The following is a 10,119-nucleotide window of genomic DNA, read 5'->3' as shown; positions in this document are numbered from 1 at the left end:
CTGGGGGGGGGGGGAAAGGGGAGATGCTATGTGCTGGGGGGGGGGGACAGGGGAGATGCTATGTGCTGGGGGCGGGGGGGCATTTAACTATCAGTGGAGATGCTATGTGCTGGGGGGGGTAACTATCAGGGGAGCTGCTATCTGCTGAGGGGGCAACTATCAGGGGTAACAGGTGTAAAACCTACAGTGAGATGCCTCCTATATTGGTGGATACTACATACTGGGTGGTGGAGGTAACTACCAGAAGAATTACCTACAGAGGGATACCGGCTATATGTACTATGGAGGCACAGAGGGACCTATCTACTATATAGGGCACAGAGGGGTCTTATTTAAGGTCACAGAAGATCACCCCACCTCGAGCAGCGCGCCAACCGCTGACAAAAAAGTATCGGGACCTTAAATTGCTGCTACAATGTTTTAGCATTTGGGGCCCCACCTTCAACTTTGCCCAGGGCCACATTTTGTCTAAAACCGGCCCCGTGTAGAGGAGAGGTCACTATATCATCCCTGGTGGTCATGTGTAGAGGAGGGGTCACTATATCATCCCTGGGGGTGACGTGTAGAGGAGGGGTCACTATATGATCCCTGGGGGTGACGTGTAGAGGAGGGGTCACTATATCATCCCTGGTGGTCTAGTGTAGAGGAGGGGTCACTATATCATCCCTGGGGGTGACGTGTAGAGGAGGGGTCACTATATCATCCCTGGGGGTGACGTGTAGAGGAGGGGTCACTATATCATCCCTGGGGGTGACGTGTAGAGGAGAGGTCACTATATCATCCCTGGGGGTGACGTGTAGAGGAGGGGTCACTATATCATCCCAGGGGGTGACGTGTAGAGGAGGGGTCACTATATCATCCCTGGTGGTCTAGTGTAGAGGAGGGGTCACTATATCATCCCTGGTGGTCTCCTGTAGAGGAGGGGTCACTATATCATCCCTGGGGGTGACGTGTAGAGGAGGGGTCACTATATCATCCCTGGGGGTCTCCTGTAGAGGAGGGGTCACTATATCATCCCTGGGGGTGACGTGTAGAGGAGGGGTCACTATATCATCCCTGGTGGTCTAGTGTAGAGGAGGGGTCACTATATCATCCCTGGGGGTGACGTGTAGAGGAGGGGTCACTATATGATCCCTGGGGGTGACGTGTAGAGGAGGGGTCACTATATCATCCCTGGTGGTCTAGTGTAGAGGAGGGGTCACTATATCATCCCTGGTGGTCTCCTGTAGAGCAGGGGTCACTATATCATCCCTGGGGGTCTCCTGTAGAGGAGGGGTCACTATATCATCCCTGGTGGTCTCCTGTAGAGCAGGGGTCACTATATCATCCCTGGGGGTCTCCTGTAGAGGAGGGGTCACTATATCATCCCTGGTGGTCTCCTGTAGAGGAGGGGTCACTATATCATCCCTGGGGGTGACGTGTAGAGGAGGGGTCACTATATCACCCCTGGTGGTCTAGTGTAGAGGAGGGGTCACTATATCATCCCTGGGGGTCTCCTGTAGAGGAGGGGTCACTATATCATCCCTGGGGGTCTCCTGTAGAGGAGGGGTCACTATATCATCCCTGGGGGTGACGTGTAGAGGAGGGGTCACTATATCATCCCTGGTGGTCTCCTGTAGAGCAGGGGTCACTATATCATCCCTGGGGGTCTCCTGTAGAGGAGGGGTCACTATATCATCCCTGGGGGTCTCCTGTAGAGGAGGGGTCACTATATCATCCTTGGGGGTCTCCTGTAGAGGAGGGGTCACTATATCATCCCTGGGGGTGATGTGTAGAGGAGGGGTCACTATATCATCCCTGGGGGTCTCCTGTAGAGGAGGGGTCACTATATCATCCCTGGGGGTCTCCTGTAGAGGAGGGGTCACTATATCATCCCTGGGGGTCACGTGTAGAGGAGGGGTCACTATATCATCCCTGGTGGTCTAGTGTAGAGGAGGGGTCACTATATCATCCCTGGGGGTCACTTGTAGAGGAGGGGTCACTATATCATCCCTGGTGGTCACGTGTAGAGGAGGGGTCACTATATCATCCCTGGTGGTCTCCTGTAGAGGAGGGGTCACTATATCATCCCTGGTGGTCTAGTGTAGAGGAGGGGTCACTATATAATCCCTGGTGGTCTAGTGTAGAGGAGGGGTCACTATATCATCCCTGGTGGTCTAGTGTAGAGGAGGGGTCACTATATCATCCCTGGGGGTCACGTGTACAGGAGGGGTCACTATATCATCCCTGGTGGTCTAGTGTAGAGGAGGGGTCACTATATCATCCCTGGTGGTCACGTGTAGAGGAGGGGTCACTATATCACCCCTGGTGGTCATGTGTAGAGGAGGGGTCACTATATCATCCCTGGTGGTCTAGTGTAGAGGAGGGGTCACTATATCATCCCTGGGGGTCACGTGTACAGGAGGGGTCACTATATCATCCCTGGTGGTCTAGTGTAGAGGAGGGGTCACTATATCATCCCTGGTGGTCACGTGTAGAGGAGGGGTCACTATATCATCCCTGGTGGTCACGTGTAGAGGAGGGGTCACTATATCATCCCTGGGGGTCACTTGTAGAGGAGGGATCACTATATCACCCCTGGTGGTCATGTGTAGAGGAGGGGTCACTATATCATCCCTGGTGGTCTAGTGTAGAGGAGGGGTCACTATATCATCCCTGGGGGTCTAGTGTAGAGGAGGGGTCACTATATCATCCCTGGGGGTCTGCTGTAGAGCAGGGGTCACTATATCATCCCTGGGGGTCACTTGTAGAGGAGGGATCACTATATCATCCCTGGTGGTCTAGTGTAGAGGAGGGGTCACTATATCATCCCTGGTGGTCTAGTGTAGAGGAGGGGTCACTATATCATCCCTGGGGGTGTTGGGGGGTTGAGATTTATTATAATGGGCACTGCCATGCATATCTTTCCTCCACATGACTGATCTCATATCAGCTGCAGTACCAGACACGACCATTAACAGAAGGGACGTTGTTACTGGAAACCATATTTATTTCAAATTTCAGAGACAAACAAGAAGACAAATTAGGCACAAAATCCCAAAGTTGTGTGTGGATAGCCCCTCGGGGGCGGGGCTTCTTGTAAACTCCACCTCCTGCAAGTAGACGCCTCTAGAGGTATAGCAGGCTACGCATGGTGAAGAACGCCATGGATAACGTCACCAGGTACCCAGCAACAAAGGTGAGAGCGCGGCTGGGCTGCGGCAGGGGGGTCAGGTAGGCCACAGTGTGCAGCAGGCGGCTGGCCGTAAAGATGCGGAAATGCAGCAGAGCGGCGGAAAGCTCCGGATTACTGAGGGCGTAGAGGAGACCCACACCAAGAAACGGAATGAGGTTCTCTATGTCATTCAGGTGGCACCTGCAACAAGGAACAACGGCCATCAGCACTGCAACATGGGGGGTGACTGGAGGAGAGGACCAAAGGGGAGGGGTGACCAGAGGAGGGGACCAAAGGGGAGGGGTGACCAGAGGAGAGGACCAAAGGGGAGGGGTGACCAGAGGAGAGGACCAAAGGGGAGGGGTGACCAGAGGAGAGGACCAAAGGGGAGGGGTGACCTGAGGAGGGGACCAAAGGGGAGGGGTGACCAGAGGAGGGGACCAAAGGGGAGGGGTGACCAGAGGAGGGGACCAAAGGGGAGGGGTGACCAGAGGAGGGGAATAAAGGGGAGGGGTGACCGGAGGAGAGGACCAAAGGGGAGGGGTGACCAGAGGAGGGGACCAAAGGGGAGGGGTGACCAGAGGAGAGGACCAAAGGGGAGGGGTGACCAAAGGGGAGGGGTGACCAGAGGAGAGGACCAAAGGGGAGGGGTGACCGGAGGAGAGGACCAAAGGGGAGGGGTGACCAGAGGAGAGGACCAAAGGGGAGGGGTGACCAGAGGAGGGGAATAAAGGGGAGGGGTTACCGGAGGAGAGAACCAAATGGGAGGGGTGACCGGAGGAGAGAACCACATGGGAGGGGTGACCTGAGGAGAGGACACAAGGGGAGGGGTGGCCGGAGGAGAGGACACAAGGGGAGGGGTGGCCGGAGGAGAGGACCAAAGGGGAGGGGTGGCCGGAGGAGAGGACCAAAGGGGAGGGGTGACCTGAGGAGGGGACCAAAGGGGAGGGGTGACCGGAGGAGAGGACCAAAGGGGAGGAGTGACCGGAGGAGAGGACCAAAGGGGAGGAGTGACCAGAGGAGAGAACCAAAGGGGAGGTGTGACCAGAGGAGAGAACCAAAGGGGAGGGGTGGCCGGAGGAGAGAACCAAAGGGGAGGGGTGGCCGGAGGAGAGAACCAAAGGGGAGGGGTGGCCGGAGGAGAGAACCAAATGGGAGGGGTGACCTGAGGAGGGGACCAAATGGGAGGGGTGACCTGAGGAGGGGACCAAAGGGGAGGGGTGGCCGGAGGAGAGGACCAAAGGGGAGGGGTGACCGGAGGAGAGGACCAAAGGGGAGGGGTGACCGGAGGAGAGGACCAAAGGGGAGGGGTGACCAGAGGAGAGGACCAAAGGGGGGGTGTGACCAGAGGAGAGGACCAAAGGGGGGAGGTGACCAGAGGAGAGGACCTAAGGGGGGGGGGGGGGGTGACCAGAGGAGAGAACCAAGGGGGGGGGGTGACCAGAGGAGAGAACCAAAGGGGAGGGGTGACCAGAGGAGAGAACCAAATGGGAGGGGTGACCAGAGGAGAGAACCAAATGGGAGGGGTGACCTGAGGAGGGGACCAAAGGGGAGGGGTGGCCGGAGGAGAGGACCAAAGGGGAGGGGGGGGGGTGACCTGAGGAGGGGACCAAAGGGGGGGGGGTGGCCGGAGGAGAGGACCAAAGGGGGGGGGGGTGACCTGAGGAGGGGACCAAAGGGGGGGGGGTGACCTGAGGAGGGGACCAAAGGGGAGGGGTGACCTGAGGAGGGGACCAAAGGGGAGGGGTGGCCGGAGGAGAGGACCAAAGGGGGGGGGGGGGTGACCTGAGGAGGGGACCAAAGGGGGGGGGGTGACCTGAGGAGGGGACCAAAGGGGAGGGGTGACCTGAGGAGGGGACCAAAGGGGAGGGGTGACCGGAGGAGAGGACCAAAGGGGAGGGGTGACCAGAGGAGGGGACCAAAGGGGAGGGGTGACCTGAGGAGGGGACCAAAGGGGAGGGGTGACCAGAGGAGGGGACCAAAGGGGAGGGGTGACCTGAGGAGGGGACCAAAGGGGAGGGGTGACCTGAGGAGGGGACCAAAGGGGAGGGGTGACCTGAGGAGGGGACCAAAGGGGAGGGGTGACCTGAGGAGGGGACCAAAGGGGAGGGGTGACCGGAGGGGAAGGACAGGAATGAAGGGACGTGCAGGAGAGACAGCGGGGCCCCTTGCAGGTGGAGCAGAGACAGGGACGCCCCCTACAGGTAGGCGCACTGTCTTGTTGAATATTTTGGGGTTACCTGCGCACTCGCTCCACGTCTTGGTCGGTCCGGATGTATTTTTTGGGGTCCCCCCCTTTGCTGTGAGCTGCAGCATCTTCAGGATTAATGAAGACCTGGAACGGGGGGAGACGTCAGCACAGTCACAGATGTTATGTGTATGTTCCCCACTAGGTGTCACTAGAGTCCTTGTTATTTCCTATGTACAGCTGAAGGAGTGCAATGGGTTAAATCTCTGTCACATGTTGTCACCAATCACAGGTGGCGGCCGGGCTTCCCTCACTTCTCTGCCTGCACCCACCCTCCAAGGGATCGGTGGAGAGGTAGGTTTCACCCCTAAGAATGCAGGTTAGTTCCTGGTGGGAGGGGGGGGGGGGGAGTACACGTATACACTATACAGGCAGAGTACACGTATACACTATACAGGCAGAGTACATGTATACACTATACAGGCAGAGTACATGTATACACTATACAGGCAGAGTACACGTATACACTATACAGGCAGAGTACATGTATACACTATACAGGCAGATTACACGTATACACTATACAGGCAGAGTACACGTATACACTATACAGGCAGAGTACACGTATACACTATACAGGCAGAGTACATGTATACACTATACAGGCAGAGTACACGTATACACTATACAGGCAGAGTACACGTATACACTATACAGGCAGAGTACATGTATACACTATACAGGCAGAGTACACGTATACACTATTCAGGCAGAGTACATGTATACACTATCCAGGCAGAGTACATGTATACACTATACAGGCAGAGTACACGTATACACTATACAGGCAGAGTACACGTATACACTATACAGGCAGAGTACATGTATACACTATACAGGCAGAGTACATGTATACACTATACAGGCAGAGTACATGTATACACTATACAGGCAGAGTACATGTATACACTATACAGGCAGAGTACATGTATACACTATACAGGCAGAGTACATGTATATACTATACAGGCAGAGTACATGTATACACTATACAGGCAGAGTACACGTATACACTATACAGGCAGAGTACACGTATACACTATACAGGCAGAGTACATGTATACACTATACAGGCAGAGTACACGTATACACTATACAGGCAGAGTACATGTATACACTATACAGGCAGAGTACAGGTATACACTATACAGGCAGAGTACACGTATACACTATACAGGCAGAGTACATGTATACACTATACAGGCAGAGTACATGTATACACTATACAGGCAGAGTACATGTATACACTATACAGGCAGAGTACATGTATACACTATACAGGCAGAGTACATGTATACACTATCCCTGCAGAGTACACGTATACACTATACAGGCAGAGTACACGTATACACTATACAGGCAGAGTACACGTATACACTATACAGGCAGAGTACATGTATACACTATCCCTGCAGAGTACACGTATACACTATACAGGCAGAGTACACGTATACACTATACAGGCAGAGTACACGTATACACTATACAGGCAGAGTACACGTATACACTATACAGGCAGAGTACATGTATACACTATACAGGCAGAGTACATGTATACACTATACAGGCAGAGTACATGTATACACTATACAGGCAGAGTACATGTATACACTATACAGGCAGAGTACATGTATACACTATACAGGCAGAGTACATGTATACACTATACAGGCAGAGTACATGTATACACTATACAGGCAGAGTACACGTATACACTATACAGGCAGAGTACACGTATACACTATACAGGCAGAGTACACGTATACACTATACAGGCAGAGTACACGTATACACTATACAGGCAGAGTACACGTATACACTATACAGGCAGAGTACACGTATACACTATACAGGCAGAGTACACGTATACACTATACAGGCAGAGTACATGTATACACTATCCCGGCAGAGTACATGTATACACTATACAGGCAGAGTACACGTATACACTATACAGGCAGAGTACACGTATACACTATACAGGCAGAGTACATGTATACACTATACAGGCAGAGTACATGTATACACTATACAGGCAGAGTACACGTATACACTATACAGGCAGAGTACACGTATACACTATACAGGCAGAGTACACGTATACACTATACAGGCAGAGTACACGTATACACTATACAGGCAGAGTACACGTATACACTATACAGGCAGAGTACATGTATACACTATACAGGCAGAGTATACGGCTACCATATACAGGCAGAGTACATGTATACACTATACAGGCAGAGTATACGGCTACCATATACAGGCAGAGTACATGTATACACTATACAGGCAGAGTATACGGCTACCATATACAGGCAGAGTACATGTATACACTATACATGCAGAGTATACGGCTACCATATACAGGCAGAGTACATGTATACACTATACAGGCAGAGTATACGGCTACCATATACAGGGCCCTCAAGACACTTCCTTACTCTCACTTCTACAGTTACTTCTTCTACCTCTCACCTGCACCTGTCCTGTGCCCCTCCCCCCCGCTATATACCATCCAATGTATTCCCTTCCCAGCCCCCCCTTCCCTCCCGCTATATACCATCCAGTGTATCCTGTGCCCCCCCATGTCCTACACAGGACACCCCTCAGGACTTTTACCTTACGGGTAAGTCGGTAGTACGCCGTCACCAGACTCATCGCCATCATCTTCACAAGGACGATTACAGCATAAGTGGCGAATGCCCGAAACACCTCACTGTCTGCCAACTGCGCCATCCTGCCCGACTGCAGAGCCCAAATAAGAGCAGAACAGTGAGTGCAGCTCTGGGGGATGAGACAGGATGTAACAGCAGAATAGTGAGTGCAGCTCTGGAGGATGAGACATGATGATGTAACAGCAGAATAGTGAGTGCAGCTCTGGGGGATGAGACATGATGATGTAACAGCAGAATAGTGAGTGCAGCTCTGGGGGATGAGACAGGATGTAACAGCAGAATAGTGAGTGCAGCTCTGGAGGATGAGACATGATGATGTAACAGCAGAACAGTGAGTGCAGCTCTGGGGGATGAGACATGATGATGTAACAGCAGAATAGTGAGTGCAGCTCTGGGGGATGAGACAGGATGTAACAGCAGAATAGTGAGTGCAGCTCTGGGGGATGAGACAGGATGTAACAGCAGAATAGTGAGTGCAGCTCTGGAGGATGAGACATGATGATGTAACAGCAGAATAGTGAGTGCAGCTCTGGGGGATGAGACAGGATGTAACAGCAGAATAGTGAGTGCAGCTCTGGAGGAGGAGACAGGGTGTAACAGCAGAATAGTGAGTGCAGCTCTGGAGGATGAGACAGGATGTAACAGCAGAATAGTGAGTGCAGCTCTGGAGGATGAGACAGGATGTAACAGCAGAATAGTGAGTGCAGCTCTGGAGGATGAGACACACCGCGCAGTATACACAGCAGAGCTAACACCGCGCAGTATACACAGCAGAGCTAACACCGTGCAGTATACACAGCAGAGCTAACACCGTGCAGTATACACAGCAGAGCTAACACCGCGCAGTATACACAGCAGAGCTAACACCGCGCAGTATACACGGCAGAGCCAACACCGCGCAGTATACACGGCAGAGCCAACACCGCGCAGTATACACGGCAGAGCCAACACCGCGCAGTATACACGGCAGAGCCAACAAATACACGGCAGAGCCTAAATATTAGGACCAAGAAAAGCAAAAGGTAAATGACAAGTAAAGACCAGAGCTGTAATCTTACCTTAGAGCACTGAGGATCCCAGGTCAGAATACACTAAGATCTATGGACTCCTGCCCTCCGCTCCTCCCTGCCCTCAGCCTTTCCCTGCCCTCCGCCCCTCCCTGCCCTCCGCCCCTCCCTGCCCTCCGCCTTTCCCTGCCCTCCGCTCCTCCCTGCCCTCCGCCCCTCCCTGCCCTCCGCCCCTCCCTGCCCTCCGCCTTTCCCTACCCTCCGCCCCTCCCTGCCCTCCGCCTTTCCCTGCCCTCCGCTCCTCCCTGCCCTCCGCTCCTCCCTGCCCTCAGCCTTTCCCTGCCCTCCGCCTTTCCCTGCCCTCCGCCCCTCCCTGCCCTCCGCCCCTCCCTGCCCTCCGCCCCTCCCTGCCCTCAGCCTTTCCCTGCCCTCCGCCTTTCCCTGCCCTCCGCCCCTCCCTGCCCTCCGCCTTTCCCTGCCCTCCGCTCCTCCCTGCCCTCCGCTCCTCCCTGCCCTCCGCCTTTCCCTGCCCTCCGCCCCTCCCTGCCCTCCGCCCCTCCCTGCCCTCCGCTCCTCCCTGCCCTCCGCTCCTCCCTGCCCTCCGCCTTTCCCTGCCCTCCGCCCCTCCCTGCCCTCCGCCTTTCCCTGCCCTCCGCCTTTCCCTGCCCTCCGACCCTCCCTGCCCTCAGCCTTTCCCTGCCCTCCGACCCTCCCTGATCCCCTGCTATGTCCCTCACCTCTACTATTACCTGTTCTACTAGAGTAAAGGTGACCATAAACATTTAATGGTTGAATCATTGCTGAGATAAAACAGGAGCAGCTTAACCCACAGTAAAGATTGTGCTCATCAGGTGACTATTCCATAGAGTCACAGGTTTTACTGTAAAGAACCAGCTCCTGAGGTGTCTATTATACAGATACACAGCTCTTACAGTAAGGAACCAGCTCCTGGGGTGTCTGATATACAGATACACAGCTCTTACAGTAAGGAACCAGCTCCTGGGGTGTCTGATATACAGATACACAGCT

At 54.0% G+C, this 10,119-nt stretch overlaps 1 protein-coding gene across 2 annotated transcripts; it reads right to left on the bottom strand.

Annotated features, from left to right (window-relative positions):
- Positions 1-2,968: 2,968 nt before the first annotated feature.
- Positions 2,969-9,217, bottom strand: MGST1 (microsomal glutathione S-transferase 1). Of its 2 annotated transcripts, none has more exons than XM_069951160.1 (4): positions 9,142-9,217; positions 8,028-8,192; positions 5,395-5,489; positions 2,969-3,355 (listed from the first exon to the last, which is right to left on the bottom strand). In XM_069951160.1, the coding sequence occupies exons 2-4, from the start codon at positions 8,142-8,144 to the stop codon at positions 3,109-3,111; spliced, it is 459 nt and encodes a 152-aa protein (XP_069807261.1). In that variant the 5' UTR covers positions 8,145-8,192; positions 9,142-9,217; the 3' UTR covers positions 2,969-3,108. The 2 variants fall into 2 exon arrangements, with proteins under 2 accessions (XP_069807261.1, XP_069807269.1); XM_069951168.1 differs by having other exon boundaries at positions 8,028-8,153; positions 9,142-9,197.
- Between the last annotated feature and the right edge of the window lie 902 nt (positions 9,218-10,119).

The sequence above is a fragment of the Dendropsophus ebraccatus genome, chromosome 1 (assembly GCF_027789765.1).
Source record: "Dendropsophus ebraccatus isolate aDenEbr1 chromosome 1, aDenEbr1.pat, whole genome shotgun sequence".
In the NCBI taxonomy this organism is placed as follows: Eukaryota; Metazoa; Chordata; class Amphibia; order Anura; family Hylidae; genus Dendropsophus; species Dendropsophus ebraccatus.
The sequence above is the reverse complement of the archived record's forward strand: the minus strand, read 5'-3'. Positions and strand labels throughout refer to the sequence as shown.